The sequence below is a fragment of the Balaenoptera borealis genome (assembly GCF_965194805.1).
Source record: "Balaenoptera borealis genome assembly, chromosome: 16".
Taxonomy (NCBI): Eukaryota; Metazoa; Chordata; class Mammalia; order Artiodactyla; family Balaenopteridae; genus Balaenoptera; species Balaenoptera borealis.
In genome coordinates this window covers 69,346,241-69,371,269 of record NC_138872.1, presented here as the reverse complement: position 1 = coordinate 69,371,269, position 25,029 = coordinate 69,346,241, and the positions used below count along the sequence as shown (strand labels likewise).

Below are 25,029 nucleotides of genomic sequence, written 5' to 3'. Positions count from 1 at the left end.
CCTTAGATTCTCTGCAGTTCCAAACCCAAACTTCCCCTACGACGTTGAGACGTCTGAAGACACCAAGGGCATTGGAAACTGAGGCAGAGAAAAGGTGAAATTATAAAAACCATCCAACAGAGAGCCAAGGAAAGGCATGCTCTGGTTATACTATTTCTCTGTACTTTTGTGTCTTGTCTGAACTATTTTACAGCTAATTTGCTTTGTTTTCTTAAATTAATTTGTATTGTAGTTGATTTACAATGTTGTGTTAATTTCTGCTGTACAGCAAAGTGAATCAGTTATACATCTACATATATCTACTCTTTTTTTTTTTTAATTAATTAATTTATTTATTTATTTATTTTTGGCTGTGTTGGGTCTTCGTTTCTGTGCGAGGGCTTTCTCTAGTTGCGGAGAGCGGGGGCCACTCTTCATCGCGGTGTGCGGGCCTCTCACTATCGTGGCCTCTCTTGTTGCGGAACACAGGCTCCAGACGCGCAGGCTCAGTAGTTGTGGCTCACAGGCCCAGTTGCTCCGCGGCATGTGGGATCTTCCCAGACCAGGGCTCGAACCCGTGTCCCCTGCATTGGCAGGCAGATTCTCAACCACTGCGCCACCAGGGAAGCCCTATATCTACTCTTTTTTAAGATTCTTTTCCCATACAGGTCATTACAAGGTATTGAGTAGAGTTCCCTGTGCTAGACAGTAGGTTTTTATTAGTTATCTATTTTATATATAGTACCTAATTTGCTTTATATAGGCAAGTTGGCCAAAAATGTTACCAACAAATATTAAATGAGCCAAGTATTTCCAATAAATATTAAATAAACCTAGCCCTAACGTGCTACTGAAAAGTATTTTATTTCTCTCTGGTAATTCTGACGGCACTTCTTATTCTCTTAGCAAACAGCAGTCAAATACGAGAAAAATTGCTTCTAATTCAATAATGCTACAGATGTGGTCAACAGAGATCAAAAGCTGGAGAAGAAATACAGTTGGGTATAATTCATTTAAGTTCACAAATTTCAGCAGGGACTGCCTCCAAGCCTTTAATACTTATGAATGTATTTATTTATTTATTTAATCAACCACCACTAACACGTACTACACGCCAGACACTGCACTAAGTGCTTTACTAATATTTAATATCATTTCATCTTTACAAGCACCTATGAAGTGGGTATTATTTTCATCCCCACTTTACAGATCAAGAGACTGAGACACAGAGTGATTTAGTAACCTGCCCAAGTTTACGCAGCTAGTGAATGGCCCAGCTTGACAGTCTGGCTCCAGAGTCCCTGCTCGGAATCACTATGCTTAGTCTCCAAGACCTACAAAAAGTTCAAGCCTCAACCCAAAACTTGTTTTCCCCACCAGGTCCCTACAAGGCCGCAGCTTCCAAGGCATTCAATCAGTTCCTCAAACAGTCCATACTCCTTCCTTGACCTGCCTGAACACCCTCCTATACCCCTATTTTCTTTCTTTTTTTTAAGTCACCTGTTCTCAACTAAATTTCAAACTCTAATGGCGCACTGTATTTCTCAGCATTAAACACAAAGTTGTAACTGTATTACTTCCTGGGTTATTATTTGCTTCCTGTCTTTTCCAACTAGGGGGTGAGTTCAGACACCATGTCAATCTTCTTCATCATGTGTTCTCAATCACTGAATACCCACCAACCAGCCAAAAGGAAGTAAGCTCTCCATAATTTGGAGGTTTTTTTGTTTTTGTTTTTGGCCGCGCCGCCAGGCTTGTGGGATCTCAGTTCCCTGACCAGGGACTGAACCCGCAGCCTTGGCAGTGAAAGTGCAGAGTCCTAACCACTGGACCGCCACTGAATTCCCTCAATAATTTTTGTTGAATGAATGAATGAGTGGCATACACTCAAGTCTCATGCTTTCTTTTTCATGCTTTCAGGTACGTGACACATACCTGTGCTCGCAACGCCCCCCCACATAGCCCCCACTACGCCTGCAAAAGTGTAGACTCCAATAGCACACAGGAAAGCGCTCTGGAAAATACTGGCTCTGCACACAAATATTATGTGACCCTAGACAGGTCATTTCCCCCCTTAATTGACCTGAGTTTCAGGTGCACAATGGGGATCACGCCAAGTCCCAATGGAATGTAACCTACAAAAGAGGGAGACTCTGCACTTCTCCCCATAACCTATCAAAACTGTTGTTAGTACTCGCTTCAAGTGTGTTTCCAGCAAGACTTTGGCTCCGAGAAGGCCAAGTCCACGTCTGCCTGGTTCAGCGCCGTATCCCAGGCACGGTATCCGCGGGCTTGTACCGTGCCTCGCCCACAGCAAAAATTAGATAATTATGAGTTAAGTAGATGAATGCCTGCTCTGAGCATTTCACAGATGTCGCACGAGTTGACGGGTGACTTCCGGCGTAAAAGCGTATGCCTTAGACACAGGCCCGCCTCCCACCTAGGCCCCAGCCCCCCGGAGATGCCGGCCCCTAACCCCGCGCCAGGCAGTCACCTCTTGCATATAGAAGCATCTTCGCAAGTGCCGCGCACGCCCTCGTCGTCCGTGTCGGTAGGGGAAGAAGAAGATGCAGTGAAAGAAGCCCTCCTCAGGCTAGTGGCCATGGGCGTGAAGGTTTCGGGGTGCTGCGTCCACCGGTGACATGGAAGCGGGGTCGACGGACGCCGGGAGAAGGAGCGAGCCCCGGACAAGGTAGTAGAGACAGACTCAGCTCTTACAAGGCTCAGCTGGCGCGGCTCAGTGACGCCGCCCAGGGCGGCTGCGCCAGCAACCTTCCCGCTGATTGGCGCCTTTGCGGAGATGCTCATTGGACAATTTCCCCGCCCATCAGCCCTCGGAGGTGCCCATTGGACAACTCCATTGTCCCCGCCCACACAACCCGGAAGTTCCCGGAGGGAGAAAGTAAACTGAAATTGACGCAAGGGAGCACCGCAATGCTCTCCGGGAATTGTAGTCTTAGGTGCTTTGAGAGGCCACTGGGTTTCTTATTGCTAGTCACGAAATTTTATAACTGTAGTTAACTCAGAGCGGAAGAGCTGGAAGGATCCTCAGCACTGGGGCGAAGGGCAGAGAATCCAGCCGGAAAAACAAGTGTCAGTGCTACAGTCAGTTGGGGCTCAGTCTCATTCAGTAATTGAACAAGTATTTACTGAGTGCTGACTCTACCCCAGGAACTGGGCGAAGAGCTTTGCACACATAATCGCCTTTGAAATGTTGTGAGGGAAGGAATATGTGGAAAACGAATACAATGGAAAACTACGTAGCAGTGAAAATGAACGAACTAGAGCTACCAGTTACAAGCATCAGTGTCTGAATTTCAAAAACATGATATTTGGTGAAAGAAGAAATAGATAACATTTTTGTAAAGTTCAATCCAAGCAAAACTAATGTTATTTAGAAAAACAACATATATGGTAATAATAGACAGAAAAGTAAAGGAATGAGTGGAGAAAAACAGAAGTTAGGCTCTTTGTGACCTTTAGGGAGGAGGGTAGGACACTCCAGGGAAAGGGAGTGGGGAAGGAGTATACAGATACTTCAATAATTTCTAAAGCTGAGGTAGGTTCACGTGTGTTTGTTTCACTATGATGCATATTCAAGACGTTCATATATTTTGTACTAGACTTATTATAAAACATTTTCTTTTTTTTAACTTTTTTTTTTTTTTTTTAATTTTTGGCTGCGTTGGGTCTTTGTTGCTGCACGCGGGCTCTCTCCAGTTGCGGCGAGCAGGGACTACTCTTTGTTGCAGTGCACAGGGTGCACGGGCTTCTCACTGCTGTGGCCTCTCCTGCTGCAGAGCATGGGCTCTAGGCATGCAGGCTTCAGTAGTTGTGGCTCTTGGGCTCTAGAGCGCAGGCTCAGTAGTTTTGGCGCACGGGCTTAGTTGCTCCGCGGCATGTGTGATCTTCCTGGACCAGGGCTTGAACCTGTGTCCCCCGCATTGGCAGGCGGACTCCCAACCACTGCGCCACCAATAAAACATTTTCTAAATAAAATTTTTAAAGTGTGTTTGCATGTTCCATTTCATTATCTGTCAGGAGCAGAGAATGGATATACTCAAACTTGAAGAACCTTGAGTCTTACACACACACACACACACACACACACACACACAAGCAAAGTAAACAAACGGCAACAAAAACCCAGTACACATATCTTGGGGCAAGATCAGTTATCAAATCCTTGCTTAGTATTCAACGGAGGAACAAGAGCCCATTGATACCCAAAGTAGAAATGACAGTGGGGAAGGCTGAGGTTAGGGAGTTTTGCCAGGGGGAGTGGTGATGAGATGAAATACACCACTTTCTTTGAGTGGTCCTTTGCCAAGAGGGTAATGCAAACCAGTGAACACGCATAGGCTCCCAACTCGGCAGTGTACACATTCCGTGGGTGTCAGTGGGCAAGAACAGTGGGCCAACAGCAAGTAGCAGTATAGGACGTCAATTCCATAGGTCTGGATGGTGAGGCTGAGGGACTAGAAGAAGGTGGAAACTTCTTTCTCTCTCGTTTGATGAGCAAAGAATATCTCTGATCTTTGCTGAGAGTTTGATTCAGAAAAACTGGTGATTCAGAGGACTTTGGTCAGTTTTTCACTGAGGGGTCACCCCAGAGGCTTCCTACAGGCAGGGCTAGCTCATTCCATTTGAGCTCCTGGTGAAGGCGCTGGAACTTTATGATACAGGAGTGGAATCTGGAAATGGCAAGCTTAGCCATCTTAAGCTGCATAACACTTCCAAATATGAGACTACGCTGGGGTAGTCATGAACAATGTCCCGGCGAAAGTTCACTGACAACTAATCTGCATCCTCTGATAAAGTCAAGAAAAAAGAAACTAGAGTTTAAAAGCCCTGTTGAACATTAATTAATATTGGGAGCAAATAGCTGGGCTTTGACCATGAAACTTCTCCCTGAGAGGCTAGAGTGGACATTTGCCACTTTGGCTATTCAGTATTCTTTCTTCTATAACAACAACCAGAGTTTATTATGGAGAACCAAATTCTCCTTTTAGTCCACATGGATCAGGTAAGATTCCATGCCTGACACTGGGGGTGGAACCTTACCAAGGCCTGGCCAATCACACACAAAATCACCCTAGCTACACTTCAAGAGTGTGTGTGTGATGTGGTGGTAGTGACCAGGTTGGTCCAATCAGAATGAATCCCAGGAGTTGAATGGGAGTTGTTAAGTCTATAAGAGCTCCCTTTTCTGGCAGACTTGAACCCGGGAGGCTGTACCTTTGGAGCTACTGAGGGCCATCTTGCTACCTCATATAGCCTGAGAATTTTGCTATTGGGAAGGCTAATGGAGTCTGGAACACTGTATGCTCAGTTAGGGGTGACCTGACTTTGCCGTGTGGGGCTGATGGGAAAATCACCAGAGCCTGTGATGGATCAATCAGAAGAGGCTGAATTCAGAAAGATGAAATGAACACCTGCAGCTTTCATCCTGAGCTGCATGCACATTATCCCTCCCCGCCCATCACTACCTGGTAGAACCTCAATCAAATCATTGTCTTCCTTCTTTGCTGGTCCAGTTTTCCAAGTTTTTGGCCTGCGATTTCCTCACAAGCTTTCCATAGACAGCTATGGCCTGTTAAAAAGGCTATCTTTCCTGCTTTGAACTGCTTTTGCACAATTGTCAAAAATCAGTTGAGCGGGCTTCCCTGGTGGCACAGTGGTTGGGAATCCGCCTACCAATGCAGAGGACATGGGTTCGAGCCCTGGTCCGGGAGGATCCCACATGCCGCAGGGCAACTGGACCCGTGTGCCACAACTACTGAAGCCCGCGCGCTGCAACTATTGAGGCCCGCATGCCTGGAGCCCGTGCTCCGCAACGGGAGAGGCTACCAGAGTGGGAGGCCCGCGCACTGCAGCGGAGAGTAGCCCTTGCTCGCCGCAACTGGAGAAAGCCCGCGTGCAGCAATGGAGACACAACACAGCCAAAAACAATAAATAAATAAAATAAATAAATTTATTAAAAAAAATCAGTTGAGCATATTTTTGTGGGACTATTTCTGGATTCCCTGTTCATTGATCTATGTGTCTATCCCTCTGCAAATACTACACAGTATTGGTTACTACAGCTATATAATAAGTTTTGAAATGGAGAGGACTGACTGCTCCCATTTTATTACTTTTTTCAAAATTGTTTTAGCTATTTTAGTTCCCTTATCTTTCCACAAAATTTTAGAATAAACTTGCCTATATCTACAAAAAAAAGGCTTACTGGGTTTTGATAGGAATTGCATTAAATCTATCAATTTTGGGAGAATTAACATGTTTACTATGCTTTGTCTTCCAATTCATGAACGTGGTATATCTCTGCATTTGTTTAGATCTTTGATTTCTTTTACCACTGTTGTAGAGTTTTCAGTATACAAGTCCTGGACATGTTTTGTTAGATTTACACTTAATTATTTTATTTTTATTAGTCACTGTAAATGTGTTTTAATTTTTGGTGTCCACATGTTCATTGCTAGTATCTAGAAATACAATTGCTTGTTGTCTTTATTTTGTATCCTGTGACATTATTGAACTCAATTATTAGTTCAAGGAAGAAATACTTTTTAATAACTTCTTGTGGCATGAGGCCTGAAATTAAAATTCAATATTGAGAGCTGTCTTAACATCTAGTAAAATTGAGAGGGCCTCAAATGGTCTACTGCAATTCCTCACTACCTCTTCTCCCACATGTAAGGTCCCCTAGCTATATGATCCTTCTTATCATAGGAACCAGACACAGTGCCTGCTTATTCCCGAGTAGCAGGCTTCAGTTCCCTATCAGCCCACTGAATTATCCAAACGAGCCCATCACACCCTCCTGTGGGAACCAGGGCTTGTCCCCACCCTCTTGTTACTACAAAGTCTGCCTCCCAAGCCCCTACTTGTTCACTCTGTTCCAAGTGTAATCCCCCACGTGGCCCTGCATGGTGAGTGGTGTCCTCTCTTGGGCTGTGGGTAAATGTGACTTGTAAACTGCTGTTCATCCCATCTTTCAGTGTAGAGTGTCGTGTGTTCAGCCAACCCCATTAGTCTAGGGAGGGAATCTCTCTCTCACTGACGAATTGAAGAAGAGGTGAGTAAGACAACTGGCATCACAAACAGGATGGTCTAACCTCAGCTGAGGACACTCGGTCAGCTTTAACTACCAGCTCCTTTGCTACTTAACTGGTTTGTAAGGCAGCAGTTACTATCTGGGATGTAAGTACCAGTTGCTGGCCAGCTTGGGCTTTAGCTCATGTTCTGTTATTTCAAATGGATGTTGCCATCTCTTCCCACCCTAATGTCTCATGCTTGCCAACGAGGCAAAAACTCTTGTTAATTGACTGTATCCCAGATTGAGATGCCATCAAGTGTGGCTTGTATGTGGTAGGTGGTCTCTGAGGCTCCTACCTGAGACCAGTGACAACATCATGTCTTAACTGGTGGGTGTTTGAGTTCCACTTACTGGGCATGGGCTAGCACTTTGGTCATTGTGTCTAGCCAGATAACCATCACTGGCTGCTTGGGGCAGCCATAGAGACTCTGTTTGGGAAAGTACCCCCCGCCCCCGCCAACCACAGTCCTGGGGATGACCCCTTGTGTTGTTTGTAGAAAGGAAGGAGGCCATGACCCCAGGAAGATTTAAGAATGGCCCCCTGGTTGCCTCCTGAGTCATTGCTGTTCAGGCAAAAGTAGTGACCTTGTCCATCTCTCCTGTGCTGCATCTTCCCTTGGAGCAGTTGTGTGCTCTCCTTACCCCTAACGGTTTTGAGGGGCACATCCATGGCAGCCCACGGCCTGAGAACTGATGAAAAAAACAAAAGTGGGGGGAAGGGGCATGGCAGGGCCCTCCATGGTGTGCTGCACCTCCTGTTTCTCTGGATCTATAGGCATAAAAAACTTCCTCCAGGACAGTCATTTCTGTGTCTTTGTGTCTTACTATACCTGATTAAAACAAATCCTGGGTACCCTTGAAATACCTAGGATCCCACTAAATTTAAATATGGTAAATATTTTGCTATTATAGATTTGGCTAATAGGTTCCATTCAATGCCTATTTCAACATTCTCTCAGCCTCTTTGCCTTCATCTCCAAAGGGGCACAGTACACTTTTACCTTGTTACCCACAGCGTAACTAAACAGCTCTGCTATCACACACAGTCTTTGCAGACAAGATCTTAAATGCACCCACCTTTCTCCAGGAGTACAGGTATGACATTACCTTTATGACATCCTCCTTTACAGACGTTTGTTTGACACACTTGTTAAGGATACACGAGTCCACCATCTTTTAGTCCTTTTTGGGTTCTGGAGGCAACGTATTCCTGGTTTACAAATTTTACTTAAGCGCATTTATGCTGTTACTTTTAAATGAGCCCACCTTGAGCGGGGGTCCCTCCAACAACAGGCTCTAGAATCTGTCTAAATTAAAATCAACAGACACTCCCCTTAGTGCCCTCAGAGACTCCTTCAGTGAAGAGGCTTTAGCAACTTCCCCTCCTGCTTCCTGGAGTCTCTGGACTGCTCATGATGTCTGTAAGTTGTCCTTGGGCTTCTGATGCGAGAAACTGCCCTCCTTGGCCCTGCATCACATACTATCAGAGCAGGAATTTCTGGACATGCACTGGGCTCTTCTGGAAATAGAATCTCTCCCAAACCCCAAGCTTCCATACCCAGCTGCCCATTATTCCTTGAGCCATGGAAGCAACACTCCCACAAGCTCAGTACGGTTATCAAGGCCTCCTTGCTACAGGGTGGAGCCAAACCTGAGCCCTCTAGCACATCCTACCTGTAGGTGGGTATGGCCTCTGGTCATCAGTCCATTGCCAGATGCCATGGAGCTGGACGATGTTCCCCTCCCCCAGACCCTTTGGGATCAACTAAGTGAACATCAATGAGTTCATATACTTTATGTTGTTGAGGACCACGTCTCCCTCTTGGTCAAGTGCCAACTTCACTGCCTAGGGAAGGACTTCACCTACTCCCTAAAAGTCTCAGTCATCACCAAGGTTTAAATTGATGTCAAGCTATCAAAGAGTCAATTGTGGTATAAAGCCGTGAAATCAAGATTCACTATTAAGCGTTGCCTTGACATCTGGCAAAACTAGAGGGCTGCAGATAGCCTAACTTCAATCTCCCCTCCCCTTCTGCTCCCACAGGTAAGGTCCCCTAGCCAAACCACCGTCCTTATCACAGGGACAAGGCACAGTTTATCCCCAAGTAGCGGCCTCCAATTCCCTGCTAGCCTGTGAAATTATTCAGACAACCCTCCTGGGGGAACTAGAGACCCCTCCACCCTCTCGTTCCTCCAAAGTCTTCCCGCTAGAGCCCCTGTTTGTTCACTCTGTTCCCAAGTGCAACCTCCGTGTGGCCCTGCAAGGTGTCACCATGTCCTCCTTCCCCAGGCTATGAGTATACATGACTAATAAACTGCTGTGGCACTCATCTGTTCAGTGTTGGGCCCTCCGCATAACTTTAGGGTGGGAATGCCCTTCCCAACAATGGGTGAAGAGGAGGCAGATTAAACACTTCTGATCTGTGCTTTTTGGAAGGCATTATCCTGCTATGGTTAGGCTCACAGGCTTGAAGTTATTTGGGTGATAGTCTGTTCGGGTTTGCAAGAAGTCACATGTGGCTGGAGGGTGGCCTATGTGTGGGTGACAAGCAGGAAGTAAGGCTACAAAGGCAAGGCCTTGGCTACTCTGTTAAAGTTCGGCTCCAGGCGGCAGGGACCCCTAAAGTAATTTAAGGTGGGGAAGTAACATCAGATCTTTATCTTAGAAAAGTCACCTTCACAGCAGTGTGCAGAATGGCTTCAAGGAAGTCCAGGAGTGGAACCAGCAAGACGAGTGAGGAGTCCACTGCCCACTAGCCCATGGAAGAGACAGGAAGGGGAGGAATTAGGGTCTATTTGGTAGTTGATTGGATATGGATTGGGGGAGACAGAGAGATCAATCATGACTCTGAGGCCTATTGCTTGGGTGACAAGATGGACAGAGGTCTTGGGAGATGATAAAAGGAAAGGAGGAGGAAGAGGGTTCTGAGGGAAGTTACTGAGTTCCCTTTTGGACATGACGATTTTGAGAAGCCCATGGATATCCTGATAGAGGCGTCCAGCAGACAATTAGATAAGTCAGTGTCAAGTCAGGAGAAGGGGGAGGTCAGATATAGGCATTCAGAAGTCATCAGCATCCAGGTGAAAGTCAAGTGGATGAGCTTGCCCTGAGATCACAGGGAGAGTGAGAAGATTCAGTCAGCTGACAGTGGTACCTTAGAGAACATATCCATCAAGAAGTGGCCTGGGCCTTCCCTGGTGGCGCAGTGGTTACGAATCCGCCTGCCAATGCAGGGTACACGGGTTCGAGCCCTGGTCCAGGAAGATCCCACATGCTGCGGAGCAACTGGGCCCGTGTGCCACAACTACTGAGCCTGCGCTCTAGAGCCCGCGAGCCACAACTACTGAGCCCGCGTGCCACAACTACTGAAGCCCGCGCACCCTAGAGCCTGTGCTCCACAATAAGAGAAGCCACCGCAATGAGAAGCCTGCGCACCGCAACGAAGAGTAGCCCCCGCTCACCACAACTAGAGAAAGCCTGCGCGCAGCAATGAAGACCCAACACAGCCAAAAATAAAATAAAAATTAAAAAAAAAAAAAAAAAAAGAAGTGGCCTGAAGATGAAGTCACAAAGGAAGCAGAGAAAGAAAAGTCTGATGTTAGGAAGGGAACCTAAGGAGAGTGGCATCCCCAAAAGAAAGAGGGTGGAGAGAATTTAAAGAATGAAGATGGGGATAACATTTATCAGACACTACAGAGAGTTTAAGTAAGTAAAAAGACTACTTTCTAAGGCATTCAAAAATGCCTGGGGCATTAATGAGACAAGATTTTGTGATGCTTTCAAAAAGAAGTCAGTGAGAAATGAGATGGTGACAGGAGTAAAGAATTTTTTTCAGTAGCTTAGGTGTGAAAGGTAGAGAGAAACGGTGGTACCTGAAGGAGCAGAAAAGAGAGGATTGTTTGCTGGGAGAGACTTGGACAGGCTCTGAAGCTTAGGGAAAGAGGCTCAAGATAAAGCAGGAAGGAAAATTAATGGAATGAGGTCTTTGAAAAAGTCTGAGTGGACAGTTTTTGGGGTACAGTGGAGCAATTAGCCTTAAACTGCAGAGCTGGATCCCTTTTCCTCTAAAAAAGAGGGAAAGAGTAGAGGTGGATGGAGGGGAATGGGTGGATGGTTAAATATAGGAAGGGGGTCTGGGAAATTGAGAGTTCTTGACTGCTGACCTCAAACATCTTCAGGAGGGCATAAGGCCTGATCATGCTTCAGGAAAGTGGTGACGATTTGGAGCAACTTTTAAGGAAATGGGCAAGAGAGTTGGCCATGGCCATTTGATCGTTTGGGAGGTAGAAACTGCTTAAAGGCCGATTAATAGGAGCTAGTTAAAAGAATTAGGGTACATCCACCCTGCAAACTAATGACTGCTTTTAAAAAGAATAAGATGGGGACTTCCCTGGTGGTCCAGTGGTTAAGAATCTGCCTTCCAATGCAGGGGATGCGGGTTCCATCGCTGGTCGGGGAACTAAGATCCCACATGCCGCGGGGCAACTAAGCCTGCACACTCTACAGCCTGTGCACCACAACTAGAGAGAAGCCTCACATGCCGCAACGAAAGATCCCCCCGCATGCTGCAACTAAGAACCGATGCAGTCAAAAAAAAAAAAAAAAAAAGGATAACATGGAATTCATTTGCATTTGGAAAGATCTCTAAGGTGTAGTGATTTTTTTTAAAAAAAAGCAAGTCAGAGAATAATATGCTCCGATATACACAAATCTGCATATATTTCTAAAAGGCCTGAGAGAATACAGATTACCAATGGAGTGGTTTCCCAGGCAATGAAAAGAGGAGTGGGACTTAGCCAGGAAAAGTAAACTTTTATTCTTTTTTTTTTTTTTTAATTCAAACAGAAAGTCACAAAAATTATAATCATCCTCATCATGAACTTTCATTCTTAAAAATGTTATGCATCTTGTACTTTTGGGCTGTTCACCTTTTTTCTTATATGAAGAGTATGCACTTGTGTATTCTATCATTTTGAACATTAACACAAGTTGGTGTTTTGTTTTTTTTTTTAAAGAAATTCACGTTCTTTTATTTATTTATTTATTTATTTATTTATTTATGACTGTGTTGAGTCTTCATTTCTGTGCGAGGGCTTTCTCTAGTTGCGGCGAGCGGGGGCCACTCTTCATCGCGGTGCGTGGGCCTCTCACCATCGCGGCCTCTCTTGTTGTGGAGCACAGTCTCCAGACGCGCAGGCTCAGTAATTGTGGCTCACGGGCCCAGTTGCTCCGTGGCATGTGGGATCTTCCCAGACCAGGGCTCGAACCCGTGTCCCCTGCATTGGCAGGCAGATTCTCAACCACTGCGCCACCAGGGAAGCCCAAGTTGGTGTTTTAATTCCCCAAGATCTGCATAAGTACCTGCTCCTTGTAAAACATGAAAGCATTACAAAAACCATTTGAAGCGTCCCTTGACCAGCCTTCAACCCCACTCATGCCCTTTCTCACAAGAAGTAACCACTGTCTGAAGGTGGGTGAATATCTTTGAAGTCCTTAAAACACACTTTTTTTTTTTTTAATATTCGTATTTTTATCAAGCAAAGTCAAAATACATGGTTTTTTCAGTGACTTGGTTTCTTAAAAGTGCCATGTTGTCTCTGGCTGAAGAATCATCTATGGCTTTGAAAGGTCTTTCAGCACAACTCCAGCCCTCTTGCCAGGTGACAGCAGCAAAGGTGTATATGTGGGCAAAACATCAGTAACAGCATTTAAAAGAAGATGCTCAGATCCATCCGTTTCAGGTCTGGGTGGGTTAATCAGAGAGACAGCTGCAGAACGTTGACTCACATCTGGTTTTTTGGGTGTGGATCCCGAGGTAGTTTTAAGACTTGATGGTGGTACATTTTTAGCTAGTTTTTTCTTTCCCGGTGAATCCAGAGGTTTTGGATCACGAGCAGAGGGTTTTAGTGGCAGAAGTGTGAGATGAGATTCTGTTTCTAGAAATTTAACAAAGAGTTCTGAAAAAGAATTCTTCGGCCTCGATTGCTGATTTGGTCTCAGAGGTGTGTTGGGGACACTTTTTGATCCAAGCCAGCCAGTCATCCATCTGGTACCACCGCCTTGCTCTTCATTAAAAACCAGATCTATTTCTTCCTTTCTAATACCCAGAATGTTGCCCATTATCTGTAGCACTTCATGACGGTGTTGTTTTGGTGTTTGAAAATACCCCAAGAAGAGGTTCCTCATGAGGCTCTTGTCAACTTTTCCTTCTGTGTTACTTAGTAAGTTCATCAATTTCTTCTGTACATCGTCCAGCACTTCCTGTTGGACCTCATTTTGTTTTTTCATATCTTTAATTTGGGGCTTCCCTGGTGGCGCAGTGGTTGAGAATCTGCCTGCCAATGCAGGGGACACGGGTTCGAGCCCTGGTCTGGGAAGATCCCACATGCCGCGGAGCAACTGGGCCCGTGAGCCATAACTACTGAGCCTGCGCGTCTGGAGCCTGTGCTCCGCATCAAGAGAGGCCGCGATAGTGAGAGGCCTGCGCACCGCAATGAAGAGTGGCCCCCGCTCGCCGCAACTAGAGAAAGTCCTCGCACAGAAACGAAGACCCAACACAGCCAAAAATAAATAAATAAATAAATTGAAAAAAAAAAAGATTAACATTTGAAAAAAAAAATCTTTAATTTGTTCTTCCTTCAGAGTCAAGGCAGCATTCACTTTCTCCTGATGTCCTTGTGCCGATATTAGTTTTCCTTCTAGATTATCTGCAACTATTTCCATCCATTCTGCGACTACCATCCTCATGTTAGCTAGCGCTTGTGCATACTACTTTTCTTGTTCTTGGGAAACAGAAAGCCGTAGCCAAATGTCATCTCTCTGCTTTGTGACAACATTCAGTTGTTCCTTCAACAACTCTATCTGCAAACTGGCTTGCTGATTCGCATTTTCCCTCGCATTGGAAGATAGAAGGAGCTTTTCCTCCAATGCGGTGACTTTCATTCTTAGTTTAGCTGCTCTGTCTTCTGCAGCCAAAGCTTCGCGGTTATGAGACACTTTTTTTAAAAACATCTTTATTGGAGTATAATTGCTTTACAATGGTGTGTTAGTTTCTGCTTTATAACAAAGTGAATCAGTTATACATATACATATGTTCCCATATCTCTTCCCTCTTGCGTCTCCCTCCCTCCCACCCTCCCTATCCCACCCCTCTAGGTGGTCACAAACCACCGAGCTGATCTCCCTGTGCTATGCGGCTGCTTCCCACTAGCTACCTATTTTACGTTTGGTAGTGTATATATGTCCATGCCACTCTCTCACTTTGTCACAGCTTACCCTTCCCCCTCCCCATATCCTCAAGTCCATTCTCTAGTAGGTCTGTGTCTTTATTCCCGTCTTACCCCTAGGTTCTTCATGACCTTTTTTTTCCCCTTAGATTCCATATATATGTGTTAGCATACGGTATTTGTTTTTCTCTTTCTGACTTACTTCACTCTGTATGACAGACTCTAGGTCCATCCACCTCACTACATTTCTGATTCTACTGCGTGCTTATGCCATCTCTCTGGCTCCTGCTTTAAGTGTAGTTCTTTGTCGTGTAAATGTTGAACCTCACTCTGGAGGGCACAGTTTTCTATTTGTTTCTGTTTCAATGCCAACATGGTCTCATTTCTGGCCTGTTGAAACATAATAGTCTTTTCTTGCATTGATGTAACTGCATTTAAAAGCTGACTTAATTCCCGTCTTGCTGAGTTCTGTTTCTTTCAAAAGATGCTCAAAAGCAAGCACCTTCTCCTTCATTGCAACATATTTCAATTCTTTCTCTCTCCGCATCATAGAAAACCACATCTTTGTCTCTTGATTTTGTTTCCTCTTCCCTAGATGTTTCTACTAATTTTTCATTTTCCTCTTTTAGTTTACACATATCCAGTTCAAAGTTGACAACTCTCTCCTTCAGGTTGATTACTCCCTGCCTCAAAAGTTCATTTTCACTCACTACATTAGTGAAATTTTCACTTAAAGAAAGTAATTCATCACTTTTTGCTTTGATTAAAAGCTCTTTTTCCTTAAGTAAGTTTTGCAAGACATCTTGTTTCTCCCGTAGCTGCTTCATTTCTGAATCCATTTGTTCACGTCGTTTTCTTTCTAGTTCTGAACTGTCTGCAATGGAATCAGACAATCTCTGATTATCTTCCTGGAGTGTTCTAATGGTTGCATCTTTTTCCTCTGTTAATTTTCTTAACTCTTCTATCTCTTCTTTGAGCAATTTAGAAGATTCACTCAATCCATCAGGTTTCATTGCCTTCAGAGAGTCTGCTGACTCAGATGTAAGTGATTCATTGGAGGACTGTAGTAAAATAAGGTCAAACATCCCTAACAGAATATCTTTGGCATTGCAAAGCTGCTCTAGGCTAAACTGAATTTGCACTACTTGCTTCTCCAAGTTTTTGAGTTTGATTTCATTCCCATCATAAGTTTGATCAGGTCAGTATAGTTCATCTGTAGTTTAGAATTATTATTATTGTCAACTAAAATCCGTGCCTGAAGTTGTTGTAGTTCTTTCTGAAGACGGGGTGACCCACGCTGCACATGTTGTACAGTGGCCATCACGTGCTCTTTCCACTCTTCCATTATCTTAACTTGCTGTTTTAATTTATCACGTTCCTGTAGAAGCTCGTCAAACTGATCCATATTAACACCTCTCACTTCATCACCATTGCTGGATGTTTGCAGTATTGCCAATAAAGTCTGACCCTTCTGAGTTAAAGCATCAACTTCAATATCTTTTTCTCAAATGATGTGGGATAAATTCTGGATCGTTTCTCTAAACATATTCTGACCACTGCTTTCAAATCTGGTGGAGAGTTTTGTATTTGCATCTTTGAGTTTCACGAGGTCTGCTTCTTTGGCAACAATTATATCCATCATTCTCAAGTTTTCTCTTTTAAGATTGCTGTTTTCCCTAGTCTTCTCATCTAAAACAGCTAATATTTGTTCTCTTTCCAAAGCATAGGCTCGCAATTGCTGTTGACTCTGTCCATTATCTTGGTCACTGGAGGAAGCTGAAGATACTTTCATGTGAAGACACAAATCTTTTTGCTGGATAAACTGAGTTAGTTTACCAATCTCACCTTTGGACAGCTGATCAATCTGTTCAGTTAAAAGGGTAACTTCTTCTTTTCAGTTAGAAGTTTAATCTCCAATTTTTGTTCTTTTATTCCTTGTACTGATCTTTCAGTTTTGGCTTTAGATAAGTCATGCTTTTCATTTCCATTTTCTATATTAAGACTCTGAACTTCTGTTACTTGAAAAGTATCAGAATGTTCTGTTGGCGTGTGCTGGGATTTTTCCAGCGGCTGGGTTTTGATTTGTTCTATTGCATTTTGCAAATTCTCCATTTCCTCCCCTTTGGCCAAAAAGAGCTGATTGTGTTTAATATTCATTTGCTTGTGTTGGTATTTGGGATTTTTCTGTTTCTGCTCTTGTAAAGATTGAAGTAGTTGCATTTTACTCTGGTTTTGATCTTCAATTATCTTTTGATGAGGTTTAATCTCAAGATTATCTTCAACTGTGCTCTGTTGAGATACCTCAGATTCTAGTTCTGTAACAGTGTCTAGAGTTTTAGGGTCAATCATAGGTGCGGTTTGACTGTGTTCTTCCCTCAGTCATTCCAATTCTTCTTTCAGGTGACTATTTTCTTCTTTCATGGATGCAAGACTTGTATCTTTTTCCTCTATGGTTTGCTGTAAAATTTCCATTTTTCTTAAGGCTTGAGTATATTGATCTAACTCCTCCCGAAGCTGTGAACTTCCTTGAAGTTTTTCAATAAAAATTTCTTTCTCTCTTATGAGTTGCTTCAATTGCTTCTGCTCTTCTAAACTAGATGACAAAACTTCCTTAGTTTCTTTGTGCCCAGCAATCATCTGCTCAATATTCTTTTTGAGTTCTGATATTTCACAGTCTTTCTCTTGACCGAGTTTAATTAAACACTCATGCTCCAGCTGTAAGGCACAGCTGTCTGGGTTATCAGTATTTGACAGTTCTTTAAAAGCTTGCTCATACTTCCTTTCTTCCAACAGTCTCTGTTCATCCTGACAAAATTCTGCGTCTAACTGTCCTTTTTCCATTTTTAGATGAATTAACTTTTCTTTTTGCCCATCTAACTCTTTAGTAATGTTCATTCTATCATCTTCAGGTTGACGAACTCTCTTTTTCTTATATCCTAGATCTTGTTTTACTTTACCGATGATGCTGTCTCCTTCATTTTGTTGTTCTGTTTGCTGATCATCAAAACCACGTGCATTGTAGTCTTTTGTTTTTGCCTGTGCAACTCTCCTAAGTCAGGAATCAGTAATTTCTTTTAAGTAGTACTCTCACTGAGTTTTCCTTCTTTGATTTCCCAGTCACATCTTAAATGATGTACTTCTGAATCTGAATTCATGTCTCCTGTAGCTGTTCGTTTAATGAGTTCATGTTCATCGCTCAATTTGACAAGTGATAGTTGAAGTTCTTCCTTTTCTTTATTTAATAATGAATTTTCTTTTTCTAAAACTTGGACTCATTTTTGAAGTTTCAGGTTCTTTTCCATGAGATTTTTATCCTGCTTTAAGCTACTCAATCTCATTATTTCATTTTCAGCATCAGACAGTGGCTGTTGCTATCTGGACACTTCTTCTGGTGATGTACTCTGTGGAAGAACTTCTTCTTTTTCTGTCACAGCATCACTCCACTTCCTAATAGAAGGTTGCAACTCACCTTCTTCAGTTCTTTCATTCATTTCATTTATCTGGTCTTGCGCTCTAATTAAAGCATCCCTTTCCTTTTCTACAGAAGATAATTTTTTTTTAAGATATTTTACTCTAATCTCAAGTCCTTTGATTTTTTTGGTGGACTCTATTTTTTCAGCTGCTAGGACTTCAATAGCTTTTTGCATATCATGAATCATTCCCTCATAGTCCTTTGTTTTTGATGCCTGCGACTTATTTCTGCCAGTTTCTGTTGCTGAACATCCTGCAACACTGCTATTTCAAGTTGATGGTCATCAATTTCCTTATTTAGATTCTGTTCAGATTGCTTGATGGTATTTGGCAGATTTCATTTACATCAAAGCTATAGATCTAAATGAAATGCTGTAGATGTTTGAGCAAAATGTCTCCAATGGCTGACATCAGCCTCAACTCTTAAAACTTCTTTTGACAATCTATTTATTTCTTGTTGTGACCAAATTAGGTCAGCAAAGTCCATATCATCATTCTGGAAACCTAAAGCATGCTGATAGATATCATAACCCAGTGAAGAGGGTACACTAGTTGAGGGCACAAGGCCATCCTCAAGATTTACTATCTGGGTGACTGACTGCACCTTTAGCAACTGATCCTTTAGCGCTATCTGCCTTGCTTTAAGAAGTTTGATTTCTACGTCTTTCTGGTGTAATTGATGTCTGTAACTTGCAGTTTGCTGCTTTAGTTGAAGCTCTGAGGCTTCACACTCCTTGTCTACATCACTACAAAGAATTCTAAGTCTCTCAGCCTCTGATTTTAAGATTGGCTGAGAGTCTTCAACCTCCTCTGTTGTAGAGTCAGGTACTTCTACATTTTCAGCTCCCTTCCTCAGCACATCTTTTGTGAAACTAGAAATGTGGCCTGTGAAAGATGCCACAGTACCACCAGCTTGCCCCAGGGAATGGCCTAAGCGGGAGCCAAGGCCACCAAACCAGGAGGACATCAAAGCAGGTCATAGAACTGACCTGGTCCGCTCCTAAAAAAGTGTCCAGCGCAGTCGGACAATCCTGCCAAGTGTCACCGCACTGCTGCCAGCGTGAGGTTAAGAATCAAAGCACAGTGAGGGGTTTCTAGGCAATGCGGGCTGCGAGGGCCCCTCAATGGCCACACCTGCCTGGGACGTAACAAAGGGCCCGTCTCCAGGGATCTGTCCCCTCTCGGGCCTCTGCTCATCCCCACAACTTCCCAGCGCTGGAGTTGGGCTCTTCTCCTCTGCTTCCGTGATTTTCCCAGTGCCCTGCACCACCTCGGCCCCCTGGACGCGGCCACCATCACAGCCGCTCTGAAGGTGCCATCCCTGAGCTCCTGTTCGTAGAAAACACACCTTGCCTCTGATTTTTTTTTTTGATACGGAATGATATGCAAGGTAGATTTTAATCAATAAAAGAAAAGCAGTACTAGAGTAATACTTTTCGAATAGGAGTAAAATATATTTAATTGCCTTTGATTTTTTTACTAAGTGGCATCACATTGTCCTGCAGCTTGTGAGTTTCACGCAACCATTTTTTTTTCTTAAAAAAATCGAGGTAAAATGTACATAGTGACACGCATCCCTCTTAAGAGTACAGATAGGTGTATTTTGACAAATGTCTACACCTGTGCATAAGTACGGCCCTGATAAAGACTTTGAACCTTTCCATCGTCCCAAAGCTCCTTTTCGGGTCCACCTCTGCCCTCCTCCCCCAGCGAGCCCTGCCCGGGTGTCTAGTCCCGAAGATGAGTTTTGGCGGTTCTTGGACGGGGTGTCGCACCGTCTACACTCTTTGTGTCTGCTTCGTCCACCGTGTGTTTGAGATCTAGTCTGGGAAGTGAGTTAAATACCACTCGAGCGGGCGATCGCTGAGCGAAAGCACGCCGAGGTCCGAGTGGACCGCAGGGCCCTGGGAGGCCGCGCATCGGGAGGCCCGGGGACCGCCTGCGGGCGGGGAATCGGGCGGCCCCCGGGCCGGCGGCGGAGGCTTGGCTGCGCGCCGCCCGGGGCCTGGCGCTCCTCGCCCGACCAGACCCCGCCGGCCCGGCGGGCGGCGCCGCTGGAAGTGACGCGACGAGGGCGGGGCCGCGGGCCTGGGGAGCCGCCGCCGCTGCCGCCGCCGCCGCCTCGGCCGCGAAGCGATGTAGGAGCCGCCAGGCCGTCCCCCGTCCCGCCCGGCCCGAGCCCCGCGGGCCGCCGCCGCCGCCGCCATGAAGAAGCAGTTCAACCGCATGAAGCAGCTGGCCAACCAGACCGTGGGCAGGCGAGTGCGCCGCGCCGGGCCGCCCGGGGGTTGCGCGGGCCGGGGGCCGGGGGTCACGGACGGGGGCCGGCCGGCTCCTCCGCGGGCCCGGCCGCTCCGGGCCTGACCGTCGCCCCGCCCGAGGCCGGCGGGGCCCGGGGCCGGGGGCGGTGCCACGCCGCGGCCTGGCGCCCGGCGCTGGGCCGCCGCCTGGCCCCCGGAGACCGGCGGGGCGGTCCGCGCCTCCCTGCTCCCACCCCTCGGGGTCCCCACTGGCCCGCGAAGCATCGCCCTCCGGGGACTGGACCTGTCCCCTGTCTTTCCCTCCCCCGGAGATCGAGCCGGCCTGGGCCGCCGCCTGCGGCTGAAACTCCGATCAGTGGTGTGTCCGAGGCTGCGGGGCTTGGGGGCGGCATTCTCAGCCTTTCCGGGTCGCCCCGCTGCCGCAAAGCCTAGCTTACAAGTGCATGGTGGCAGTAAAGAAGTAAAGGGTCGTTAAAGCCCAGCGGATCGGCCTTCTGAGTTTCAGGACGCCCTTTGAGGGAATTTAGAGGTGGTGCCGTCTCCAGACCAGGGGCGAATATGAACGGGATGGCTTGACATTTAAAAAGTTGGAATTGGGAGAAAAGGATTCTGGAAACGCCTAGTGCCAATTTAAAAGGAAATTACTATTTTTTTAAAAAAAAGTCTTTCTCACTTTGGATTTGGAAGCAGATCCTGCTCCATGTTTCTTTGGGATTCCTTGACTGCTTGACAAGCATTGATTCTGAAATGACAGAATAGACCAGAGTTTGTAGATGACCGGGCTGTTGGAACAGGACTGGTTTGTGGTTTTGAGAGCTTCTGGAGGTGATTGTCATGTGCTGTGTTATCTGGGGCAAATATTTCAAGGTCTTCCAGGGCAAGATAGCTGTATGGTACGGATTTTGCTGTTTATTCTGGGAAGAGATATGAAAGTGGGAATTTTTCACAGCTTTTGCTTCTTCTTTCAGCAGTTGAGTCAAAGGGGGAGTTTGGTTTGGCCGGAGCACGTGGGACACTTCTTTTTTTGTGTGTGTATGAAAATACTTTTACTTCCTCTTGAGTTTTCTAAATCTGCTCTTCACTGTTTCGTTTCCCTCAACTTTCTGCTTAGCTTTGTTGTTTAATTTTTTTGGTACCCCACCCTGTTAGCTTGGTGTGTATTTATCCTACTTCCAGAGTTAATTCCTGTCTAGGCTAAAGCCTAGGTGTGCCTACTTTTCTGTTATTTGTGGGAAAATGATAGAAGTAATGCTGAGAGAGAGGAAGGTAGACAGAGTATTAGTGACGGCTAATGTTTCAACCAAGAATCTGTAAATGAATTACAAGATAATTTCTGTGAATTTTCTACCCCTCTTAGCGTTCTCAGTAACATGCATTGTGGAATCAGTATTTAGTGAGTGTCAAGATGCATTTGTCAGATAGTCATTTTGGCCTGTTTGTACATTGTATCAGGCAAGTGATTTTTTTTTTTTTTTTTTTAAACAAATTTCTGAGGCTTTAAAAGCCACAGAGCAGTTCAGGGAAGCTGTTCAGGGTGTCTTTGGCCCCTGCTTCCTCTGTAGTAGCTACTCTCTTAACACTTTTAAATTCCAGCCATACTTGCCTACTTTCAGTTTCCAGAGGAGGCTGTGCTTTCTTACGTTTTAGCCTCTACCTGGAACTCTGGGAAGCCTCTTTCATCACACCTGCCCTAGGCCACCTCCTGCTCATTCTTCAGGTCTCCTCGTAAAGGTCTCTGCCTCTAAAAGGCCTTCCCTGATGCTCCAGCATAGATTGGATGTCCCTCCTTGGTGCTTTCATAATTCCATGTAGCACCCGTTTTACCGTAATGTAATTGCCTCTTTACTTGCCAGCGTTCTCCATTAGACTAAACGCTTTTAAGAGTTTTTGCTTATTCTTCTTTGATTCCCAGGGTCTGCTGTGGTTCCTATAACATGGTACCTACTCAGTAAATATTGTTAAACGAATGTAAATCCAGTTCTCACTAGATTGCCCTGGTGGTGTGGGCCCAAGTATGGGAAAACGAGAATTGGATGGAGTAAGTGGTGTGACTCATCCTAGGACTATAATTCTGGCCCTGACCTTTGACTCTGTTTGAAAATCTTTATTGCTTGATGCAGTGGAAGCTGCAGCTATTACAGAGCTATTAAGGGTATGGCAATTATGCACCTAAAGTCAAAACTGTTTTTACTGGGGAACCTGTTGCTTTACTGCTATTGATTTCCTAGATATATTTGTATTTTTTTTTTCCCACTTAAGTAATTGTAAAGGTCTAGGTAGGAGAGAGCCTAGAATTGTTATTGGGCAGAAGCAGATGGTTGGTGGGCACCAGAATCAGGCTTCTGGATATATTTGGGTCAAAACAAAGGCTAGAAAGCACACACGCACTAATGAATGAAGTTATTTGTGTGAATGGCTTGCCCATAGTGTGTACTGTCAGCTTGTAGAGTTCTAGGTGGTGTCTTGTGACGAATATTCTCTTTGCAAAATGAGGAACTTGTGAGTAACCCCACAGTGAGTTTCCATGGGATGGACGTGTGGGAGAATTAGTAATGGCTGGAAGGAGTGAGTTCTCATGATGCAATTTGTTTACAAGGGGTAGATGAGTCTTCAGAAGATGGTTTGTGTCCCATAGGGTCAAGGCTTAGGAGGTGTTCTCCTGATATGGGTGTCCCAAAGGAGAGAATGAGGATGGTTCCTTTCGTCCCCCTGACTTTCGTTGATTCATCCATTCAACAGACACTTGTTGGCCCAAACTGTGTGCCAGTGTGTGAGGTATTAAAGAGTCAAAAGTGAATACAACACAGTTTCTGGCCTGAAGGAGCTCAGTAGATTTGTGGAAGAGATAGGCAAGCAAAGAAATAATTATCTACCCTGAGCTAAGTGCTTATAGAAGGATGGCTAGTGCCAGTTCTTACTGGATGGAGAGAGGTAACCAAAAAACAGGAGAAAGTTTGAGCGAAGGCTTTGTTTCCATCTTCGAGCACTTCTTTCAAATTTCTCTTGTATTGATGAGGTCTCTTTTGATTGTAAGAAAACCCAAATCAAACTGCTGTAAGCGAAGATGGGAATTTATAGGCTTATATGTGACCAAAAGAATCCAAAAGGAGTATGGCTGCAGGTTGGGCTGGATCCAGGGCTTCCACTCTTTAGACAAGCTGTGTCCACAAGGAGAACCCCCAGCCCCACCCCCTTCTTCCATTGCCCTCAGTTCTGTTCCCAGAGGGACAGAGAATATTTTTCTTCCAGTCACTGTTGCCAAAGGCCCAAGATTGACTCAGTGCTTCTGACTGGGTCCCATGCTTTTCCCTGGAAATAGGTATGGAGTAAACCCTGTCTGAACAACAGGGACTGAGAGTGGGGGAGCACTGGCTCCCCAAGGGAAACCGGGGTGCTGGTCAGGAAACGAGAAACATCATGTCGTGTCTTTTTGTAGTCCTGCTAAGAAAGATACTTTGTTCTTTGAAAATTCTTGATGCAGATAATCCAGTGGATGCAGGTGGTGATTTTGGGGAGGTGATGCCCTGCATGGAGGAAGGTGTACACAGGGTGAGGAGCTTGAGGAAAGTTTAGTTATGAGGTTGAAGTGTCCAGGAGAAAAGGAAGCTGAAGGACTAACCAGGAGAGTTATTACCTAGGTGAGGCTCTGGGAGGGAGTGTCTCATTGGGTGTGGGTTTCTGCCTTGACTGAAGTACTCCCTGGAGGTTCAAATGCTTTCCCAGATAGTTCACTTTAGATAAGCCAAGGTTACAGACTCAAATGCCTAGAGGGGCCAGACTAATAAAATAAATGTGACTGAGGCCAGGTAAGGGTTGGGGGCATGCCCCCCCCCCATGATCTCACCAAAGGGGCATGTGGGAATATGGGCCCAGAGTGACTCAACCTTTGTAGCTTTCCAGAAAAGCCTGAAATCTGGATTTTAATGAAGGTTAGATGGCATTTAATGAAAAGGAAACAATCACCATGATACTATGCGGGGCTAAACAAAATATATCGGTGGCCAGATTTGGTGTGTGGGTCACCAGGTGGCACTTGCTTGTCTAGAAGGACCTGGAGGTTCACAATCCCTATTATTATTTTTCTTTTTTTCCCTGTACCTTACCCTGATATTACTGCATTCTCAGTTCTTTGGATTTGTTGAAGAGCTCATTCTTTCCTTTACAGAAACCTTTAAAAGATTTGATAGTGCTAATCATCAGCTTTTCTCTAGTTGGTTTAGTTTGCCAAATGCTGTACCAGACCACCTGGCTTGGTTCTCACCTACTGGCAATGATCATTTCTATTCTAGAAAGAGGGAAAATGACTTGCCATGTTCGCACGGCTGCTAAGTGGCCGAGGCACGACTTGGGTCCAGGGCTTCTGACTCTGGATCCCATGTGCTTCCGACTACAGAATCTGGGCTGCCTTTTCACCAGGGAAGGATTAATGTTTATTAAAAGTTTTTGGTGCTTATTAAGCCGCTGGGCTCAGTGCTTTGCATAAATTATCTCACCGCATTCTTGCAGCAGCTCTAAGAGGCAATGTTATTTGTTCCTGATTTAATGATGAGGAAGCCAGAACTCAGAGAGGTCATCAGGCTAGTAAATGACAGAGCTGTGGATTCAAACCCAGGTTTCTAATTCCAAAGCAGCTATAAATCTTCACGTGGGCAACTCTTAGGTGAAAAACCTGTTGTTTGAGTCATGAGTGATGCCTTCGTAAAATCCTGAAGGCTGAGAGTTGGATGTTGCTCTAGTCCAGTGGCTCTTACCAAGGTATGGTTTTGCCCCCCAGGGGACATTTGGCAATGTCCGGAGACATTTTTTGATTGTTGTGACTTGATTGTGGGAGGGGTAGATAGAGGCCAGGGAGGCGTCTGAATATGCTGCAATGCACCTGACAGCCTCACAATCCAGACTTACCTGGTCCCAAATGCCAAGACTGCTGAGGTTGAGAAACCCTGTTCTAGTCCTTCCAGGGTCTGGACGTCTGAATTATCAAAAATCCAAAGC

At 45.1% G+C, this 25,029-nt stretch overlaps 4 protein-coding genes and 3 pseudogenes across 14 annotated transcripts in view; 2 read left to right on the top strand and 5 right to left on the bottom strand.

The window, feature by feature from the left end:
* Window positions 1-2,736, bottom strand: part of LCMT1 (leucine carboxyl methyltransferase 1) — a 55,158-nt gene extending 52,422 nt beyond the window's left edge. For 2 of the 4 annotated variants that reach the window (XM_082362583.1, XM_082362584.1), the window contains exon 1: window positions 2,474-2,734. In XM_082362583.1, the coding sequence (XP_082218709.1) occupies window positions 2,474-2,583 (110 nt within the window). In that variant the 5' untranslated portion in view covers window positions 2,584-2,734. Of the gene's footprint in view, window positions 1-2,473 lie in introns of all 4 variants that reach the window. The other 2 variants (XM_082362585.1, XM_082362582.1) reach the window with 2 other exon arrangements.
* ZKSCAN2 (zinc finger with KRAB and SCAN domains 2) overlaps window positions 1-25,029 on the top strand; it is a 502,693-nt gene that overhangs the window by 98,080 nt on the left and 379,584 nt on the right. The window lies entirely within an intron of this gene.
* Window positions 12,408-13,826, bottom strand: LOC309614340 (thyroid receptor-interacting protein 11-like; the record flags this gene model as incomplete). Its single annotated transcript, XM_082362589.1, has 1 exon — window positions 12,408-13,826. One exon carries the CDS (start codon window positions 13,824-13,826, stop codon window positions 12,693-12,695), a length of 1,134 nt encoding a protein of 377 aa, XP_082218715.1. The 3' UTR covers window positions 12,408-12,692.
* LOC309614349 (thyroid receptor-interacting protein 11 pseudogene) lies at window positions 14,546-15,390 on the bottom strand (annotated as a pseudogene). Its single transcript has one exon. The product of its transcript is annotated as a thyroid receptor-interacting protein 11 pseudogene (transcript).
* On the bottom strand, window positions 15,447-16,654 carry LOC309614338 (thyroid receptor-interacting protein 11 pseudogene; annotated as a pseudogene). Its single transcript has one exon. The product of its transcript is annotated as a thyroid receptor-interacting protein 11 pseudogene (transcript).
* LOC309614355 (thyroid receptor-interacting protein 11 pseudogene) lies at window positions 18,009-18,912 on the bottom strand (annotated as a pseudogene). The gene has a single exon. The product of its transcript is annotated as a thyroid receptor-interacting protein 11 pseudogene (transcript).
* ARHGAP17 (Rho GTPase activating protein 17) overlaps window positions 19,831-25,029 on the top strand; it is a 92,732-nt gene continuing 87,533 nt past the window's right edge. For 2 of the 5 annotated variants that reach the window (XM_082362430.1, XM_082362431.1), the window contains exon 1: window positions 19,831-20,034. In XM_082362430.1, the coding sequence (XP_082218556.1) occupies window positions 19,982-20,034 (53 nt within the window). In that variant the 5' untranslated portion in view covers window positions 19,831-19,981. The remainder of the gene's footprint in view (window positions 20,035-25,029) is intronic. The other 3 variants (XM_082362429.1, XM_082362433.1, XM_082362432.1) reach the window with 2 other exon arrangements.